General features: G+C 35.7%; 1 protein-coding gene across 1 annotated transcript in view; it reads left to right on the top strand.

Moving 5' to 3' along the window:
• The window catches only part of STK17A (serine/threonine kinase 17a), a 37,839-nt gene extending 21,113 nt beyond the window's left edge, over positions 1–16,726 (top strand). The window contains exons 3-7 of the mRNA XM_015814253.1: positions 5,709–5,853; positions 12,779–12,905; positions 13,950–13,998; positions 14,090–14,266; positions 14,945–16,726. Of these exons, the coding sequence (XP_015669739.1) occupies positions 5,709–5,853; positions 12,779–12,905; positions 13,950–13,998; positions 14,090–14,266; positions 14,945–15,263 (817 nt within the window). The 3' untranslated portion in view covers positions 15,264–16,726. The remainder of the gene's footprint in view (positions 1–5,708; positions 5,854–12,778; positions 12,906–13,949; positions 13,999–14,089; positions 14,267–14,944) is intronic.
• The last annotated feature ends 5,586 nt before the right edge of the window (positions 16,727–22,312 follow it).

The raw sequence follows: 22,312 nt of genomic DNA, 5'->3' as shown, positions 1-22,312 counted from the left end.
AGGGGGGAGGCCTGGCGACGCTGCGCCCTGCCGGGCGCTCACTGACAGGGCCGGGGGGGCCGAGGCGGCCAGGGAGGAACAGCCAAAATGCCCCCTCGGCTTATGCGCGGGTCACCAATTTTTCCCAGTTCTCTGTGGGAAAATCGGTCCCTCGGCTTATACTCGGGTCGACTTATACTCGAGTATATACGGTATATAAAATCCCAATATTGGCTATAAATAAAAGACCAAAGTAACAAAGAAGAAATAATTTCTTTTTTAAAAGGCAATTCACCAAACCTCCTTACTTTGAGTAATAATACATTGGGATGCAAAGCTAGTTTGAATGCTACAGTTAGAATGTCTAAAATAATTATTGTGGTAAGGATTAAAACACTTTATTAAATGTAAACAATTTCACTTTTCTAGTTATCAGCAAATCCAAAAAAAACTCCAACTACAATACAGGTAATCCTTGACATATGACATAATTGGTACTTAAATTTCAGTTGTTAAATAGTGCAATTATTAAGTGAGTCATCACATGACTAGACTCAATTGTACAGCCATTTTTACTGTAGTCATTAAGTAAATCACACAGTCGTTAAGTGAATCTGACTTTTTCAATTGACTTTGTTTATCAGAAGCCAGCTGGAAAGTCACCAATAGTGATCACATGATCCTGGGATGTTGCAACTGTCATAAATTCAAGCTAGTTGATCTCAGGGTAGTGCAACCGTTGTAACATTGAGGATGGACCATAAGTCACTTTTACCGAGGAGTCATTACTTCTAATCATTGTTAAACAAATGATCATAAGCCAAGGACTTGTAACAACCTGTCCTATTTTATGCCAACTTTCTATTCCAATCTTTCTTTATAGTTCATACATAGAATTGGTGATCCTTGTTACAGATTTCTTTAGTACATTTAACCATATCTTTGTAAATCCAGTAAAAAGAAATCATTCCAATTGTCTTCTGGGATTGTCATTTTTATTTATTTTTTATTTTTTAAAGCCTCATCCAATTTTCTCTTTTTTTCTGAAGACAAATTCTTATTCAGGGTCTTGTTCATGTTTTTCTTGGGTAAACTTTGCTGCCTATCTTGTTCCTTTTTTGAGAATAGACTGTTTCAAGAAAATACAATATAGCTGACATAATTGAATCAAATTTCTGCGTCCAATGCAGATCCTAATACCATATTTCAACAATATCTCATTAATATAAATTAATTGTCTTATTGTGTCTCAAAAACAATTTTTCTTTCTCACCGCATGTATTTATACTTTAAAAATAACATCAAGGTCTTAATATTCCAAATTCTATATTCCAACATTTTCTGATCCTCAATCCTTTAAACATTTTCTGTAGTCAAAACTTGTCTTGTTTTTTGCTGTTTATTTAAATTATTAAGAATTATAAGAATAGATCTTCACATTAAGGATTGAAGGTGCTCACCTGATAATTACAGTCTTGTCACTTTGAAGCTGTCTAACTTCTTGGAGAAGTTGAAAGGCAATTTCTGAAGGTGGTTTTCAAGAAAATGTGCAAACTTCATATCCTTTGAAAAGGCTTAATTGTGGCTAGAGCAATTATGGAAAATATCCTCATTTCCTAACTCCTCCCCGCCCTTCAGAGATCTCTTCATGAGGAGCAACTGTAAGGAGAACAGTTTGGGTGATCTCATCTCCTCTCTTTCTATGATTGGCTTCCTTATTCATGGCTACAAATGTCAGCTCCAGACTGTTTATATTTTCAGAATATATGCATATATAAATATTTGAGGAAAAGCTATACAACAAGGCTAAAAAAATATTTCTGCACTCCTATTCAGAAAAGATGGAATATACAGAATTATATCCAACTGACTGTAATATAACTGAATGTTTAGGATTTGAAAATTTTATACTTTGAAGACTTAATGCTGTGGAATTACTTTCTCATTCACTTGGTGTTCATAAATTACACATGCTGAACTTACATTTTGTTTTTTCTTGCGGATTATAAAACTCCATGATTAATATATATATATACAAATGCATTGTGCAACTTGGTTGCATCTGAAACTTTACTGTGATTTATGCTTTCTTTCCCTGCTGCTCAGATTGTGGCTGAAATTATTATTTATTTGTTATTTTGAAAAATAACTCAAGATGGTGAACATACCCAACACACCTTCCTCCTCCTATTGTCCCCACAACAACAACCCTATGAAGTGAATTGGGCTGAGAGAGAGTGACTAACCCAAATTCACCTGGCTGATTTCATGGCTAAGGCAGGACTTGAACTCCTGCTTTCTAGCCTGGTGCCTTAACTACTAGACCAAACTGATTCTTGAATATGAAACAACAGCTCAAAGTATTATTACATTAATAAGTGTAGTTTTCTTTAAAAATATAGTAGCTGACTTCATTTTGCATTTAAATCTAGATGTTTTAAATTAATGATTCCCTGAATTAGTCATTTGGTGTCTATATCAATTTTCTACTAGCATTCCCTGCAGCTAAGAGTTGTTTCATACAGTAGAATTATGAAGGAAAATACAAATATACATGTTTACAGTATAATCATAAGGATGTGATATGGAACCTACCAATAGCTTCATCAAGAAAAGGTAGTTATGGCAGGTTCATTGTTGATTGAGACACAATTGACATTTATAGTGTTCTTCCTGACCCTTTGATTATATGTCATACCAAAGCCACTCTTGCAAGAAGCCTTTACTCTCCCTGACTTAATGAGAATCCTGCTTTAGTTGTTACAGATAATATAAGGAACTTGCCATTGCTAGTTGATCATTACTAAAAAGCAGCATAAAAGATGTTGGGGGGGAGGGCTGCAAGGCTGTCAAGATACTGGATTTGCTTTAATATATTAATCATATATTGCTATAAAGACAGTGGCCTGCTGAATCAACAGTAAGAAGTTATTAAGTGAGCATCCATCTTTGCTTTAACATTGTTGTTCCTGCACAAGTACTTTGTTGGAAATCTTTGGGTTTTACCAGGAAACAAATCCATCTGAGACTTGGTTCTACATCTTTGTATTTAATGATAAGTCCTCAAGATAGAACAAGAGTCTTCTAATGTAAACCCACCCTGTTCAATCTTTTTAAAAGATTGAATCAATAGATAGCTGACTAAATCAATCTGGAATAGTCTTGAAAATATCAGGGCTATTTTTACTAGATTGTGTGGCTTGGGAATAGCACATGGGAGTGCACAAGAGGTGCACATGAATCAGGAAAGGCATGCGGATAACAGTGCAGTCAGGGAAATTGGATGCCCAAGAAGTGCTGTATGGGTTGGAGAAGACACATGGGAGGTGGTGCAGATTGGGGAAGGCACATGGGGGCAGCACAGGTGGGAGCATGCAGAGGATGGCATGGATGGAAAGAGTATGTGTGGCTTGGGAATAGCACATGGGAGTGCACAAGAGGTGCACATGAATCAGGAAAGGCATGCGGATAACAGTGCAGTCCAAGAAATTGGATGCCCAAGAAGTGCTGTATGGGTTGGAGAAGACACATGGGAGGTGGTGCAGATTGGGGAAGGCACATGGGGGCAGCACAGGTGGGAGCATGCAGAGGATGGCATGGATGGAAAGAGTATGCAGGAGTTCTCAAAGGTACTTTTTCAAAGGCAACTGGGTTGCTTTTCCTTGAGAAAGAATGAAGCTTCTTGGATGAGAAGTGAAACATCTTCTTCTTCCTCAAGGAAAAACAGTCTAGATGCCTTTTGAAAAGGCACATTTGAGACAACTATGACCTGGATGATTGAGAATCTCTGTAGACATTATTCAGGGGTTTCTTCCCCCTTGCTTCTCCTCCCTTTCCCCTTCCTTTTCCAGCTGGCAGATAAATAGTTACTGATGGGGCAGGGAGGAAACAAGGAATGGTGAGACTGGCTCAGAAACTGTCATGGAATGTATAAAATGATGATCACATGATTGCAGCAGCAGTTTGCAGGAGCCAGTAACACTGAAGCAGCCACAACTTTCCTTAATGTCATTCGCTTGGGAATCATGGGTCCTAGATTTTGGAGACATTTGTAAATTGAATATTTTGGTTCAACAATTGTTGCCCTAAGGTACCCAGTTTAACCCAGCTAAAGAAAACTGCTCTGAGAATTGCTTCACTTGGTGGCCTTTTGACCCCATTAGGTAGAGCAGACCAGGAAATCAATTCCACTAGAAGGCTAAAACTATTTCTATAATAACAGAAACTTGAAGGTCTAATAAAGCTTCCTCTTCCTTCTATTTAGTAAATTAGGGAGGCATTTGCCTCTTCTGAATGTTGCTTCATTTGTGACCCAAAAATGCTTCAGTTCCTTTTATCTAGTCAATACTGTAGATCTTGTGACTCTACTTCAAAATCATCTTCCTTAATTTATTCATAGCCTCAATAGCTGATTCTAGATTTGACTCTATATGTACAACTCAGTTAAAATTAAATAAAGTGAAGTGTTAACATGATGTTAAGTGAAGAAGGTAAATGATCACATGACACCTAACTTGAACATACTGCATTGAATTTCTATCTATCTATCTATCTATCTATCTATCTATCTATCTATCTATCTATCTATCTATCATTTGACTTCTGTTGACTTCTATGTCGCCCATTTCGCTGAGGCATTTCTAGGCAGCTTATAGTCAAGGAATTAAAATACCACATAAAACATTAAAACAATAAATCAAAACTGTACATTTAAAAACTCAGGTATAATCAGTCTATGATCTGCCAGACCCAATTTAAAGTACGTGATAGGATTGGGCTCAAGGATTTAAAATGTTGCCCCCCCCAACACTATTCAGTAGATTAAGATTACTCAGAGAGGCATTGCCTGTAGTTTCACTGGTAGATATATATTTCTTTTTATTGATTATAAGCCCATCCTGAGCTTCTCTAGAAGGAAGAAGTATATTAATTAATTATTTTTAGAAAAAGCACTCTCTGTAACACCTTATACAAAGGGAAGGAAAAAGATTAATGCAGCATAGCATAGCCACTGCTTGTTATAAAGAAAACTTACTGATCTGGTCTAGATATATTATTTTAACTATGGAAGGATTTAACGAAACTGATTATTTGCTTAATTTTTATTTTCAGACCAATTGTCTTTTTAAAGATTAGGGATACGTGATTTAAACTTGAAAATAGGATATTTGGTTTATGAGGATTTCTTAAATAAATATTGCTTAATGAGATTTTGCAAAATGTTTCTCTGGCACAACCTTTATACTTCTTTTCTAAAGAAAATCCATGCATAGATTGTTAACAACTAAAAAGTTCATTTTTGGTATAAGTTCATTTTTCATTTTTATATCAAAAAATCTCAAATATAGTAGCTGAGTTCCCTCTTACTAAACTGAAGTGTAAACACTCTATAATCTAAGAACCTAAACAATGATACATTTTACTTAAATAGTTTATGGTGGTTGCTATAAAAACTTTAAACTCCAAAGGAGGTTTGGTTAATTCTACATTTGCTGGCAGGCAAATATATATTTCATTCAGTTCTGATGTTGAAATTGACTTGCCTTTGAATTTGGTCTAATCTGTTAACTGATTTGATTCCCATGGATGTATTTTTATTTGAATTGTAATTAAAATGCTTTAACTTATTAGCATTATCTTAAGCATAATTTTTAATATATAGATGAGATATAAATATATTATTAACAGTGAATAATTGGAAATTTAAAAACAAATATCCTTATTCTTAGTGCTGCTGGTGGAGAAATCTTTGACCAGTGTGTAGCTGAAAGAGAAGATGCCTTCAAGGAAAAAGATGTTAAGCATCTCATGAGGCAGATTTTAGAAGGAGTTTCCTTTTTACATCAAAATAATGTAGTTCATCTTGACTTGAAGGTAAGATAATGATTCTGAAGAACTGAAGCAATATTAAAGATCCATTTTCCTCTTAAACTCTTCTTTATATTAAAAGTTGTTTTATTTTTTTAGATGTTCTGATTGCTTATTTTGAAGAATAGACAGTGCCATTTTAAAGGTTTGATTTTTGGTGGAAAAGACTTTTCTGCCTATTTAGGAACTTGCTTCTACCTCTGCCAAACTGTTCTTCAGTTGATGCCAGTATGTACTGCAGGTTATTTTAGCTCTGTTTTTTTTTCCTGATAATTAGCTGTACATCCAAATATAACGTTATACAATTGTGTAGAGTCCAGACTGAGAATCTTCTAATATTGCATACCTTGGTACATATTCATTGTGCACATGTGAACCAGCTTTTGTCTTGTTCCTCAATTTCTTGAAACACTAAAATAGGAAACTTGGTGTACCTGCCAAGTCAGGTACCAGCAGAGGGGAAGGGAGCATATTTATGTAAAGGCAGATTAAAAACCACAATTTTAGGTAAATAATTGGATCTACATGGTTTTTGTCTATTATGTGTATGGGGTGATTAATGTTTACCTCCCATATGATAAGGTAGTGCATCATGCCAAAGAAGGATTGAGAACAAAAAACTTTATCAAAATGATGTTTGAATTTCTACTTGAGGAAGGTTAATGTTTGAAACTGTAATGTTCTCTTGCAGCAGTCTGGTTAAGGAATGCTATGTTGTATATAATGGAAAATGAAGATGCATTTATTTTAGACTGATTCCTAGACAAATTGATACCAGTTGACCTATAACGTTACAAACCAGTGTTATTGTCTGAGCAAAACATTAGTAATGACAGGCAAATCCTATTTGGATTCCCCATATAAGAAAGTCTTAGAAACCAATAAAATATTACAGTGCAGTGCCACATAAAGCTAAAGAAGATTGCACATCCAGTAAATGCAAGAAACTCTTGCTATCATATCTCCCCTATTTCTTCTTTTCTTTAGTCAAACCCAAGTTCTGCAGCTGTTCTTCATAATGTTTTGGTCTCCAGGCCTTTGATCATCTTAGTTGCTCTTCTCTGAAAATTTTCACAACTCTCAACATCTTTTTTGTGATATGGTGACCAAAATTGGCTGCAGTATTCAAGGTGTGGTCTTACTAGGGCTTTATAAAGCAGTACTAATACTTTGCGTGATCTTGATTCTATGCCTCTGTTTATACAACCCAGGATTGTATTAGCTTTTTTGATTGCTGCTGCACACTGCTGGTTCATAGTTAAGTGATTGTCCACTAGGACTCCAAGGTCCCTCTCACAGTTAGTTTTTAAGCCAGGTCTCACCTAATCTGTATTTGTTCCTTTGGTTTTTCCTGCCTAAGTGTAAGACTTTACTTTTCTCCAAATTGAAACTCATTTTGTTGGATAAGGCCCATTGTTCAAGTTTGTCAAGATCTTTTTGGATCCTGAGTTTGTCTTCTGAAGTGTTGGCTACCATGACAGTTTGGTGTCATCTGCAAATTTGATGAGTTCCCTTCTATTCCCTCATCTAAGTCGTTAATGAAGATGTTGAAGAGTACTGGGCCTAAGATGGAACCTTGTGGTACCCCACTGCTTACTTCTCTCCATGTGGATGTAGTGCCATTGAGGACTACTCGTTGAGTACGGTTTGTCAGCCAGTTACAGATCCATTTGTTGGTGATGTTGTCTCTTCCATCTTTTTCTAGCTTACTGAGGAGTAGGTTGTGATCCACTTTGGCAAATGCCTTACTGAAATCTAGGTATACTACGTCCACTGTGTTTCGCTGGTCTACTGGTTTGGTCACTTTATCAAAGAATGAGATGAGATTGGGTTGGCATGTTCTGTTTTTAACAAACCTGTGCTGGCTGTTAGTTATGACTTTGTTTGCTTCTAGTTGTTCGCAGATTTGTTTTTTGATTATCTTTTCTAGGATCTTCCCAGGTATTGATATTAAACTGATTGTTCTATAGTTTCCTGAGTCTATTTTTTCCCCTTTCTTGAAGATGGGGACCACATCAGCCCTTTTCCAATCCTCTGGTACTTCCCAGGATTTCTGAAAGATGTGGTGCAATGATTCTGAGATAACATTTGCCAGCTCCTTCAGAACTCTGGGATGTAATCTGTCGGTCCTGGTGATCTATATTCATCAAGGTTGGATAGGTGTTCTCTTACCATTTTCTTGCTTATTTTGATTTTTGTTTCTATTATGTCTTTTGCAGGTTTTTTTGGGTGTGTTGGGCTATGGTTTCTTTTTGTGTGAAGACTGATGCAAAGTATGAGTTAAGCAGCTCTGCTTTCTCCCTGTTGCCTGTAATTTCCTTGCCATCTTCTCTCTTTAGTGGGCCTACAGTTTCCTTGAGTTTTTTTCTTGTTGTTAATATGCTGTAAGAAACTTTTTTTGTTGTCCTTGATTTCTGTTGCGAGTCTTTGTTTATTCTGGGCCTTTGCTTTCCTGACTTCTTCTTTGCATGTTCTGGCTGTCTGCTGATAATCGGCCTTGGTTATATGCCCCTCTTTCCATTTTTTGTATTTGTCCTTTGTGTCTTTTAGTTTCTTAGAGAGATCTTTGTGCAGCCATGCTGGTTTCTTCTTGGATTTCTTATTTTTCTTTCTCAGTGGTATTGTGGTGGTCTGGGCTTTTGTGATCACATTTTTCAGGGTTTCCCATGCTTCTTGGGTTGTTTTCCCCTTTAGGATTTTAATCCATGGGATCTTTCCTAGGTTCTCTCTGAATTTGTTAAAAGTTGGCTCTTTTGAAGTTTAGGATGTTGGTTGGATTGTTTTCTATTGCTAGTATTTGTCTTATATTAAATTCCAGTATGACGTGATTGCTTTCACCCAAGGTTCCGGCAATTTTGATTCCCTCTATCACTTCTTCTCTATTTGTAAGGATTAAGTCCAGTATAGCTTTTTAAAGAACTCCCTGCCCCTGATTTTCCTGTTGCTTCTTTGCACATATTACTGAGCAGCATTTGTGGGAGCCCTTTGAGGAGCTTCTCCATGGTCAGGACTCAGCAACTGAATAGCAAATCACGGTGTTCCCATTATGCCACTTGGAAATCTCATGACATCATCATTGGATGAATACCTGGAAATTTTACTTTTTAACTAAGTTTAATGTGCCTTTTTATAATTTTCCATCTTGGGATTTATAGCATCCTGTAAGCTTTTGTTTCAAAGTTAAGGCCTAAGAATCTAGCACCACCAAACTAAAGCAATATTTACATTGGTAAAAAGTGCATGCTTTACATAATTACAAGTTTTGCTGTCTGTAAAAAATATATATTTAATTTGAAAAATGAGACTTACGGCCAAAAAGATGTTATGCTGACTAATCAGATAAGCAAAGTCTTACATCACAGTTACAGTACAATGTACAATAAAAGGAGCTCTATCTCAGGACTTTTCAACCTTTTCACCGACTGTACCACTTCTAGGATATGGCAATATTCAAGTACCACCTAGCAAGGTGTCAAAAACTTGATGACCCCCCCCCAAAAAAACCCAACCTGTTCAAAGTTGCAATTGCACTGAAATGACTTATGACCATTTTTCACACTTATGACCATTGTAGCATGCCCAGGGCCATGTGATTTATATTTGGATGCTTGGCAACTGATTCATATTTATGATGGTCACAGTGTTCCAGGGTCATGTGATCCCCTTTTGCAACCTTTTGACAAGCAAAGTCAATGGCAGGGTTGCTGGTGCCCAAGTGCTAAGGTGGGACTTCCCTCCCTCCTTTCCTGCCTCCCTCTTTCTCATTCCCATCTCCTTCTGAAGGAAGAATTTGAACCCCCCTATATTTTCTCTCTTCCATATATTCATCAAACAAGGAAAAGCCTCCAGAGACAGAAAAGACAAGCTGCTGAGTGAACTAGCTTAAAAAGGCACATTCCCTTTTAAGAATTAGCTGCTGGCTAGAAAATAAAGTTAAGGAGCCGGCAGCCGGCACTTAAGAAAGAAAAAAAATGTAGTAAGTAATGGCTGCCAGCTAAGGCAGCCTCGCCAAATGGCTCCATTCTTAAGTAAAGGAATGCTACAGGCAAAATCTGTTCAGGAGAAAAATACTTCAAAATCCCTTGCAGCAAAACGTACAGCTAACAATAGCAGAGCAATAGAAGCTAACACGAGACATCAACCATCCGCCAAATAGAAATTGGTGTGAAGAAACCTAGCTATTAAACAGAGAGAGACATTTAAATGTAGAGATGACAGTTTATACTCAGTATTTGTGAGGTTGTGGATGTGGTTTTTTTAAGTTTAGTCTTTGGGATTTGTCACCATGAGGTAATCTATACATACAGATCATTGTCTATTCATGTACTGTAGCTTCCTGCAAGTCAGTATGGTTGGCAGGAATCCATACAGCAGCAGCTTTTCTCTTTGTGGAGAATGGCAGCCCCCTTGGGTTTAGGCTGGGGCCCTGCTCAGCTGCAACATTGGGATTATTGTATATTGTCTCTGGATAATAATAGATCAATTACTTGAGTCCCTCAGATGACAATGAGATTATTGACAGTATGGGGATGAATCATCAACATGGAAAATACAGAACTGTAGTACATCCCCAGTTGAGAGAAATGTATCTATTATTAATGCTTGAGCAAGCACTGGCAAAGTAAATTAACAACTTCAGAGCAGGATACTCAGGAAAGCCATCAAGTGAAGTGGTAACATTGGAAAGAAGACTATGATCTGCTAAAAAAAATCAGTTAAAAGCAATTTATAGTATTCTGATATTAATTCTAGTGAAGTAAAGGATTACCATTGTAGCAACTGATATATATATATAGGGCTGATTTCAAACCAGTTTGGCAAGGAAGAAAGAACTATGCTAGTAAAAAATAAAGACTTCACTTGGATTGAGACCAGGATATTCATATACTGGGGTTTTTTTGAACAAGTTTTATTATTTTTTCAAATTTTTACATTTAGGTGCTTAGGAAGCAGCGTTGTGATAGGGTAATCAATAGTCCAATAACAAAATCATTCATGTATATCTCAGGTTACATCAATAAGGATTCCCTCTCTAGTTCCCTTAAATATTATATCATGTTCATATTAATACATTTCTAACTAAAGCTCAGTCAATCAATACATTTATCTATGACGTTTTACTTATACATATCCAAGTCCTGTTTTTAAGTTTTGCTTAATTCCAATTCTATGTTTCAATTTAACCTTTTATAACCAATATTTAAGTTTCGGATAACCTTAATTTCCCTCATTTCATTATAAAATACTTAACACAACTAGAATAGACATATTGGTCCAAAATTTTCCTTCTTACTTTGTCCACAAATATATTCTATTTCATTTACTAACAAAAATCTTCCATTATCACAAATGTATTTCCATCTGACAATCAAAACTATAATCTAACAATTAATTTTAATTTCCCTTATAAGTCTTAATCCTGGATATTAAACCAATCACTCCAAAGAGCTACTTAGCCCATTAAGTGAATTTTTAAATCCCATTTTTAAATCTAACTCTGGCTTTCTTTTTGTGCCTGGCAGGCATCATCATCATCATAATAATAATAATAATAATAATAATAATAATAATAATAATAATAATAATAATAATAAAGTTGGAAGGGACCTTGGAGGTCATCGAGTCCAACCCCCTGCTCAGGCAGGAACCCTACACCATTTCAGACAAATGGCTCTCCAGTCTCTTCTTAAAAACTTCCAGTGTTGGAGCATTCACCACTTCTGGAGGCAGGTTGTTCCATTGGTTAATTGTTCTAACTGTCAGGAAGTTTCTCCTTAGTTCTAAGTTGCTTCTCTCCTTGATCAGTTTCCACCCGTTGCTTCTCGTCCTGCCTTCAGGCACTTTGGAAAATAGCTTGACTCCCTCTTCTTTGTGGCAGCCCCTGAGATATTGGAACATTGCTATCATGTCCCCCCTCATTCTTCTCTTCGTTAAACTAGACATACCCAATTCCAGCAACCATTCCTTATATGTTTTAGCCTCCAGTCCTCTAATCATTTTTGTTGCTCTTCTCTGTACTTTTTCTAGAGTCTCAGCATCTTTTTTACATCGTGGTGACCAAAACTGGATGCAGTATTCCAAGTGTGGCCTTACTAAGGCATTGTAAAGTGGTATTAATACTTCACGTGATCTTGATTCTATCCCTCTGTCAATGCAGCCCAGCACTGCGTTGGCTTTTTTGGCAGCTGCAGCACACTGCTGGCCCATATCTAAGTGATTGTCCACTAGGACTCCGAGATCCCTCCCACAGCTACTACTATTGAGCAAGGCACCCCCTATACTATACAGAGGTACTGGCTTCCATACCAGTACCTCTGAATCCACTGATGTATCTCCCTTCATTCCCACACATGTTGTTTGAACCAAAGGAGAACATCCAGTTATCAATTTTTCAAAGGAACTGGCCCCTTTGTAATAATTAGGTTGTTGGCCTAATAATTCAAATCTCCATGTTTGGTTTGGGATATTTGTAATGAGTTCAAGCTGGTCCTCTTGTTCTTCTTCCAATTTCGTCTGAGTAAAGCAAAAAAGTCATATCTGGTGTTGTAGTTATTGTTTGGTTAGCTAAATTGTCTAAGTTCTCAATGTAGTATGTTTCTTGATCAGTTCCTGTTGCTTTTGAAGTTATAGATACTGTAGAGTATTTGCAAAATTGAGCTATAAGGCTGAAGGCCACACACAGAGGAAGAAGATAATGACCAGTAACTCACAAGAACTAACTTATAATATTTTTACAAAGAAAAATTATAGCAACAACCAATTTAATTGTGTTTATGAATCTTACAATTTTGCTTCATCAGACCCTGCAGATATACTTCTGTTTGTCAAACCATTTCTAGCTATTTCTGTGAAAAAGTGCACATACTCCTATTTCTGTTTTTAATGGCTGAACTATTTTCCAGTAAGCTTATTTCCCTTTATATGTTTTTAGCCGCAAAACATTTTGTTAACTTGTGAATCGCCATTGGGAGAAATTCGGATAGTTGACTTTGGACTTTCCAGAGTAATGAAAAATAATGAAGAACTAAGAGAAATTATGGGAACACCTGAATATGTTGGTATGTTTGTTATTTATATGATCTTCAGAACAAATACCCTGCAGCATATAATGCAAATGTTTGAGTTATGTGATATTTATCAGAATTTAAGCTTAAGGTGTTTAATATTTAAGAATTTAATGTTTCATATCTTATAATATCCAATTTCTATTCCAATAGAAATTCAGAAGAACAAATAAAACCTTTTCACAGTTTGTGTGAGCATAACCTACATTCATTAGTTAGCATTACATTCCTTAGATTTCATTTGATTCTTGCAGCTGGGCTAGCAAAGCAGATTTTCCAGTCATCTTTTCCCCAAGGTAACAATAGTAATAGCACTTAGACTTATATACTGCTCTATAGTGTTTTACAGCACTCTCTGGGCAGTTTACCTCTGAAGGATGGAAGACTGAGTCAACCTTAAGTCCATTAGAATTGAACTCCAGTATATGGACAGAGTTAGCCAACAATACTGCATTCTAATCATTGCAACACCCGGGCTCTTATAAAGTAGTTCCTCTAATTCTGTGAAAATGCTTTGTAGAATATTGAAAGCATTTTATCTGCTTGTAAAGTAAGCTATAGGAAGGACACTCGTGAAAAATCAAGTAATTGCACTTTCACTACCATCCATTCCTGTAAACTGAGTTTTTGGAAACTCTCCTTACACAGTATGTCCCAGTACTATATAATTTCTTAAAAATCTCAAAAAAGATAGTAAAATACTATTTAGTCATGATCACAATAAGGAAATAATTAGGTTTTAATAAATTGCTTCCAGAAGGCAATTAGTTCATTTTTTAATATTCAAGATTTATTACATGTTTGATGTTTTTTATACAATTTGCCTTTGAATGTATTACACTTCAACTTACATCTCCAAATGAAGTTTATATATTCTATCCCTTTCACATTATTATACTGTTTCAGTTCTCACTTCCAAGGGCTGAAGAATTTGTTTCTACCAACTAGATTGCACATGTCAAAAGAAATACAAACCACCATCTCTTTGCCATCTTATTGTTGTCTTTTTTTGCAATTTAACTGTATTTTTTCTAATAGCTCCAGAAATTCTAAACTATGATCCAATCAGCACTGCAACAGATATGTGGTAAGAAAAACACTTTATTGAAATGTTAACTCAAAACCACATATTTTTCTCTCATGAAGCTTACACATTTTTATTTTGTTTTTCTATTTAGGAGCATTGGAGTGTTAACATATGTCATGCTAACAGGAGTGTCACCATTTTTGGGGAATGATAAACAAGAAACATTCTTAAATGTATCTCAGATAAATGTAAATTACTCTGAAGATTTTGATCTTGTATCTGAATATGCAGTAGATTTCATCAAATCTCTTTTGATTAAAAAACCTGAGTAAGATGTATTTTAATCATTTTGCTTCATGAATATTAATCTATGTAAATGAAAAATAAGAATTGCAAATGTAAATGATTATTTAAGTTACTTTACTCTTGGCTTAATATATTTCACAATATCATATCATGTGATTTTGCATTAGCAGTAGATTTAGCTATGATTCTGAAGATTAAACTGAAAATATAAAACTTTATAGATATGATTTTAATACATGTAATTTAACTTTTCTGGAGGTAGATTCACAGGTTGATGTTCAGGGCTACTGTGATATAATCTATTTATTTCATCCTAAAATAAAAAATAAGCTCTGATTAAAACTCTGATAAGTTTTAAAAAAGAATTTGACTACTTGCAATAGATTGTATCCTAACATTTGAAAAACATAGTTCATGTGAAGTTGAAATATTCTCAAAGCTAACAAGATTCCAGAGAGGCGTTTTCTTCAAAATGATCAAAATGTTGATCCAGATAAAATAACTGTCATAACGTGACTATTGAATTATTCTTAGTTGTGATTTATTTATGATTATTCAAATTATGCAGTCTAATTTAGTATATAATTTACAGTACAAGTCACCATTTAAAATAATGTGAAATAGATTTTGAATGTGATTTTAAGCCTTAAAATTTTGTTGCCAGACTCTTTAAATCAATTTCTCTCTTTTTTCTATTTAGGAAACGGGCAACTGCAGAAGAATGTTTGCTGCATTCTTGGCTGGCTCAAACTGATATTCCTGATAAAATACGCTGTATTAAAAACACAGAAGATGAAACAAATGCCATTATTGTAAATGAAGTCTCTACATCTGAAAATTCTAGAAATGGAGAAAAAACAGAAGAACCAGTAGTAAAAGAAGAGCTTATTTTAATGGCTTCCTATACACTGGGTCAATGCAGGCAATCAAAAAAAGATAAAATTGTTACACACAAAACTATTTCAAAATTATTTAAATTTAAGGAACCATTTCTCCATGAAATACCTGGAGTTTACTGAAAATACTGAATACCTGCAATTTATTGAATTGCAGCTTGTTTCTACTTTGAGCCCTAACTTGCCTGATTGGCTCTTTTCTTTTAGATCAATTATGTACAGCCAAATAACATTCATATAAAAATTGTAAAGTAGAAGGAAAATATTAAAAAATCATCTGCCAAACACCTTAATATTCTATGGAATTGATAATATTGGAAATACTTAATATAGAAAAAAGTTGAAACATTAGTTTATTTTAAAATATCCAATACATGTAAAGCATTGTTTTAGATGTTCTGTTCAATTACGTATTCATGGTAGATATTTCAGTTGCCTGAATAAAACTGATGTATTTTTTCAGGTGCATAAAATAGCTAGTTAGAATTTGAATACTAGTATATAAGTTTCCAGATTTCATAATTTAATATTATTTCTGATAAATACCTCTATCTGTACTCCTAACTTTAATTTTAATGTTTGTCATTGGGAAAAGAAGTTTTTTTGAAATATGTATATTAGTTTTGGTATTTAATTTATATACTTATCATTTGGGACCAATAATGCTGTTCTTCAGTTATTAGGGAAAAATGCAAAGTATTTTTAGTTTCTAATATGTTCAGATAGACTTGTATCTAATTTGGCCAGTGGGCTTTTACTGATCCTATTTTTAGCTTTGCTCCTAAATTTATTTTATTTCAACACTCCTAGTTTATCAAGATGTTTTGTCTTCTTTAAAAAAATTGATCACAGAAATATATATATCTTACTATTTTGCAGATTTTTTCTTCTACTTATAAAAGGATAGCTGTGCTATAACTCAAAGAATGAAAGACCCCTAGAAACCTACTTATTTGCAGAATGTACATCATGCAGTTTATCTATCATCATTTGTTTGCTTCTTAAAATTTATATTCTACATTCATGAAAAGTGCTTTATTTCTAATAGATTCAGAACCATATTTAGACTGTAGGATTCAAATAGAATAATTTGATTAATTTTCTGTAAAATTTCAACATTAGTGCACTAGAAAACTTGAAGAAATGTTCAGTATGAAGCTAGTATATTAATTTATATTAAGTATAAATGCAAGTTTCTGACTCCATACTTCTTTATAAGGAATTGTGAGGCTCTAGCAATGCTTCTCACAAGTTAAAAATGGAATTTCAAGGAAACATTGATTTGGTGCTTATTATTAATTAATACAATATTTGTGTTTGTGTCTTTTCATATTTCAATTCAGGTGCATTCTTAATATATATATATTTTTCTTAGCTCGTAGTTGTAAATCTGAAAAAACTAAAGGGTTTTACAATTATGAGTTACCTATACAGAATGAAACCATGATTTATTGTAACTGGATAAAGAGGATGTCTGTTATTTTCAATTGCATATTAAATTGGACACTATGTCATCCACAACAAGATCATTACACAAGTGATGTGAATTATGTTATTTGTATTATTTTTGTTACTGTATGATTATAAAACGATGACAATTTACCTATGACTGCAATGGAGCCTGCTCATTATGGTTGCATGTTGCAAGACAGCCCCTTCCCCTTCTCTCACTGAAGTGCTCATTAAAAAATCTAATCATTTCTTCTAGGCAGCTTCTAGTTGGAAGTATAGATAAGGACTTGCACTCTGGATACTTTGATCATAATGCAGCATAGTCAACAGGAAGTAGGAGTACCAAATAAAGTGTTATGAATAGTAGATAAACACCATGTCTTTAAATAGCTAAGCAATTTTACAAAATCCTGATAGGTGCACTATGATTATGGAAACACCGCCTTTAAATACTACAGCCCAATAAGGTTCTTCCATTGGCCAATACAAAAAATATTTATTTAATATGGTAAACTGTTTTTTCTAGTTCTTTGATGATCTTTAGAAGTCTTTTTTTTTTCAACTCCCCAAAGAGGAATATTCGTAATGTTTTAAGGAAATGTTCAAATCTGAAATTGTTTCCTGCTTTCCAGTAAAAAAAAAAGTCATTCCATTCCAAGGAATTTCTATTAAATAATACTACCAAAGTTTTAATTGCTTCATAATTTTTGCTATGTCTTAGTTGAAAAATTATCTCCACCACTAATAATAGTATTTGTTTTACTAGTATAGTCCTGAAAGCCAAGAGTAGTTGGTAGTTCAACTCTAAATGGTCTATTACATATTACAGGTCACAAAATCAGTGAAATTATGCCAAGCTTCTAATTGACTTTGTAGTTGTGTCATTCATTTCATCAAATTCATCAAATTTGACGAAATAGTTTTTTCTCTCTACTTTAGTGGCTAAATTTTGTTTGATAGTTTTGTTCTCTGAGGCATCAATATGTAATTGGAATTCACAAGGATTCATCTTATTGACCTAAAACTTTAATTCCACTTCCTTTTTCCTCAGCAAAGCTTACATAAAAAGTACTATTTTTTCTTCATAGCTAAAATTGGGCTTCCAAAACTATATTTGATTTGCTTGTAATTGAGACAATAATTATACTGAAAAGCATTAGCAATTGAAGTTTAAGAATTTATTTCCAGAATATTAGCTATGCTACTTGAGCTGACAAATGAGAATACAATACTTTCTCTGATATGTATGCAATTCTCAAATGTCCAGCTAGCAAATCCAAGAAAAGAACTCCTGGGACATAGTTCTTCCCAAAAGTAACACTTTTATTGAAAATACATATTGATAAAAAAAGAAACAAAACCAGCTCTGAATTTCCCACTTGAATGTCCACATAATTAAACTTGAATCCCCCATTTGGCCGTCCCTTTCAGTCCATCACAATGTCCAATCACATACATTCATTTTGTTATGGGAACTGCCTGGACCGTTCAAACACCTGCGCAGTGTGGCCTTGAAGGGAGGAGCAAGGTCTCACGATCTGCAGACAGATTCTTGGCATTCCATTCCCACCCCATGCAATTCAACTGCCCCCCTCCCAATTGGTATCAAGTTGAGAGCGGAGAAGAACTAGGTGAAAAGCGAATCACTCTTGACAACATCTTTGTTCCCATTTTGTAAACAATATCAAACAATTGTTAAAAAGGGGATTTGTTTTAATACAAACATTGATTCACTATCTTGTATATTCCAAGCAATGCAGTTTGATAAAAGATTTTACATGATTCAATTAAAAAAATTACTAAAGCTTACTATGAGACACTTTATAAGACTGAGATGGTCTCGAATGAGGCAATACAGGACTATTTAAAAGAAGCCAATCTTCCAAAGGTATCAGAGAATGTGCAACACATGTTAAACGAGAAGATAACAATGATGGAGATCACAGGCGATAAAAAGGCAAAAGGATAAAACTCCGGGACCCAATGGTCTCCCTGCAGAATTTTACGTAGCTTTACAAGATATAGTAAGCCCGATCCTGAAAGACCTTTGTAACGAAACTCTTTCAGAGATAAAAATACCCAATTCATGGACAGAAGCCAATATTTCCCTCATACTTGCTTGGAAGTACTTGCTTGCTTGGAATTTTACTTGGAGCTGCTTGCTTGGAATTTTACAACTGTGAGTGAAAAGAAGGGGGGAGGGCAAAATTAGCAAAGGCCCTACTGATTGGATACTTTATTGCATTTAACTCCCTAGAGTTTGCTGGAAACTTCTTGCTTGGAAGTACTTGCTTGCTTGGAATTTTACTTGGAGCTGCTTGCTTGGAATTTTACAACTGTGAGTGAAAAGAAGGGGGGAGGGCAAAATTAGTGGCCTGCGCGCCATTAGGCGCGCAAATCATATAACTAAAAATCATAAACAGCAGTGGTACATTCAGGGCAAGTGTGTCTGAGATTCCTTGTATCTAAGAATGTCTGGCTTAGTACAGTGCAACACTTGCTTTGCAGCTGTTTTCCGCAGTACCCTCTTCAAACTTGGAAACTCCTATCTGTAAACAAATCACTAGTCTACAAGGACAGATTATCTAGGGTCTGTAATCTGTGCTCTTCAGGCAGAAATTAGGTCTCCAGTTCAGCCCTTCTACTCTATTGAGCCTCCGCGCTATCAGCCCCCTCTACCACAAAGATCCTGCAGGAGAAGGGCAGTGTGGACAACCGTGGGATCTGGCAGGGTGAGAGCTGTGAACCATAAACACAAAGCTTTCGCTGTGTCCCTGCACAACAGATACAACACCCTTGCTGACCTTAATAGGGAAATTAAGGAGACAGGTAAAGGTATTTGTGATGATGACTCAAATATGCAGGGGATTGTGGACCGAGATGAAGAACTTGTTTCTGACAGGGAGAAGTGCGAATCAGATATTACACACCAATCATGCAAGAACAGAAAGGCATCCAAAAAGAGAAGCCACCTTCTGGTTGGTGATTCAATTGTAAGGGATGTAAATTTAGGAAAGTACACGGAGGTTTTGAAAGAGGTCAGATGTCTCCCAGGTGCTACTGTCAGTAGGGACAAGAAACGTATTTCTAAAATAATTAAGAATACCAGCAAGGACTGTGATATGGAGGCTATTGTACATCTTGGCACTAACGATCTGTCCCAAAAAGATGTACTCTCTGTGCAGAACGATTTCCAGAGCTTGGGGCAGGAACTTAGCAAAATAGGCTGTAGGCTAACTTTTTCAGAGGTTATACCAGTGTATAACGATCAAAACGGAAAAGGCCAGCGTATAGCACAATTCAATATGTGGCTAAAGGAGTGGTGTAAAGGGGAAGGCTTTGGATATATTAGTCATGATGTCAGTAGTTGGTCCCATGACAAAATGTACAAAAGAGATGGTTTACATCCATCAAAGAAAGGGACTGAATTACTTGGCTATAAATTCACAGATTTTCTGGAGGAATATTTAAAGTAAACAGCGGGGACAGTGAGTTAATCGATACAGAGCATCCCTGTCCCCGGCAATCTAAAAACAATAGGGCTATCAGTGCATGTAACATAGATATGTGTGTGGACAAAAACACCAACCTTGCTGTCAAGCAAAATCAAGCTTCTAATAACGAGTGCCACACAAATGCACTAACCAAATAGATGGTAAGACAATAGGGGAACTCAGGCACCACTCAGGTTATGTAGAAAGTAAACACAGGGTCGGTCATAAAGGACTCAAATGTCTATACACCAATGCACAGAGTATGAACAGCAAAAGGTGAACTAGAAATTCAGGTCAATGAGGGCAGATATGATATTGTTGCCATTACAAAAACATGGTGGGATGAAACCCACAAATGGAACACACAGCTAGAGGGATTTAAATTATTTAAAAGAAACAGATCAAATAAAAGAGGAGGTGGAGTTGCTCTCTATATAAGAAATAACTACATCTCCACAGAAATAGAGCACAACAATGACGAAAACTGTCTTGAATGCATTTGGGTCAATATAAAAGGGAGAAAAAATTACATTGCCATAGGTGTATACTATAGGCCACCCAACCAAACAGAGGAAATAGATGAACTTTTTGCTAGTCAGCTAACTAAGGTATGTAGGAAGCACATCACCATAGTAATGGGGGACTTTAATTACCCTGACATCAACTGGGAGACAAACTTTGCACCAAGTGGAAGATCAAACAGATTCCTGACAAACCTAACAGACAACTTTGTCTCCCAAAAAGTAGAGAAGGGAACTAGGGGATTAGCCATTTTGGATCTAATTCTCACTAACAGAGATGAAATGATAGAAGGTGTTGAAGCCACAGGAACCTTGGGAGGTAGTGATCATGCAATATTGGAATTCAACATTATGGAAACACAAGCAATAGAACATAGTCAAACTAGAGTCTTGGACTTCAAGAGATTTAATTTCAATAAACTTAGAGAGGGCTTGGGAAAGATTCCATGGATGAGAATCCTCCAGGGGAAAACAATGCAAGAAGCTTGGGAAATTTTGAAAAGCAAGATAATAGAAGCCCAGTCTACCTCAATACCCACAAAGAGGAAAAATAACAGCTCTCAAAAGAAACCAGCATGGCTGCATAAAGAACTCTCTGACAAATTGAAAGATAAAAAGGACAAGTATAGAAAGTGGAAAGAGGGGCACATAACTAAATCAGAATATCAACAAATAGCCCGAGCCTGCAAAGATGAAATGAGGAAAGCCAAGGCTCAAAATGAACTATGGCTTGCGACCAAAGTCAAAAATAACAAAAAAAGCTTCTTTCAACATGTAAAAAACAAGAAAAAAGTGAAGGAAACGATTGGTCCATTAGTGGGGGAAAGTGGTAAGAAGGTGACTAGCAATAGGGAGAAAGCAGAACTATTTAACTCGTTTTTTGCATCTGTCTTTACACAAAGGGAAAAAACAGACCAACCTATCAAAAACAGTGCCATAAAAAACAGTATAGAAACACAAGTTAAGATAGGCAAGAAAATGATAAGTGAGCACCTGTCCAGCCTAGACGAGTTCAAATCACCAGAACCAGATGGATTACACCCCAAGGTTCTCAAGGAACTGGCAGATGTGATCTCAGAACCACTGAACTATATTTTTCAAAGATCTTGGAGCACAGGGGAACTACCAGAGGACTGGAAAAGAGCTGATGTAGTTCCCATCTTCAAAAAAGGAAAAAAAATGGATCCAGGAAATTACAGACCTATCAGCCTGACCTCAATACCTGGGAAGATTCTGGAAAAGATAATCAAACAACGAATCAGTGAACACCTAGAGGCAAACAAAGTCATTACTAAAAGCCAACATGGGTTTGTCAAAAACAGATCATGGCAGACAAACCTTATTACATTCTTTGACCAAGTGACAAAATTAGTGGATCAGAGGAATGCTGTGGATATAATTTACTTGGACTTCAGTAAAGCATTTGATAAAGTAGATCACAACCTACTACTCGATAAGATAGAAAAATGTGGGTTAGACAGCATCACCACCAGATGAATTCATAGCTGGCTGACCGGCCGTACTCAGCGTGTGGTCCTCAATGGAACCGCATCTACATGGAGGGAAGTTTATAGTGGGGTGCCCCAAGGCTCTGTTCTAGGCCCAGTGCTCTTCAATATCTTCATCAATGATTTGGACGAGGGGATAGATGGGGAACTCATCAAATTTGCGGATGACACCAAGCTGGCAGGAATAGCCAACACTC

The sequence above is a fragment of the Protobothrops mucrosquamatus genome, unplaced genomic scaffold, assembly GCF_001527695.2.
Source record: "Protobothrops mucrosquamatus isolate PMUCROS unplaced genomic scaffold, P.Mucros_1.0 scaffold232, whole genome shotgun sequence".
NCBI lineage: Eukaryota > Metazoa > Chordata > Lepidosauria > Squamata > Viperidae > Protobothrops > Protobothrops mucrosquamatus.
Note: the sequence above shows the minus strand (reverse complement) of the source record. Positions and strands in the feature narration are given on the sequence as shown.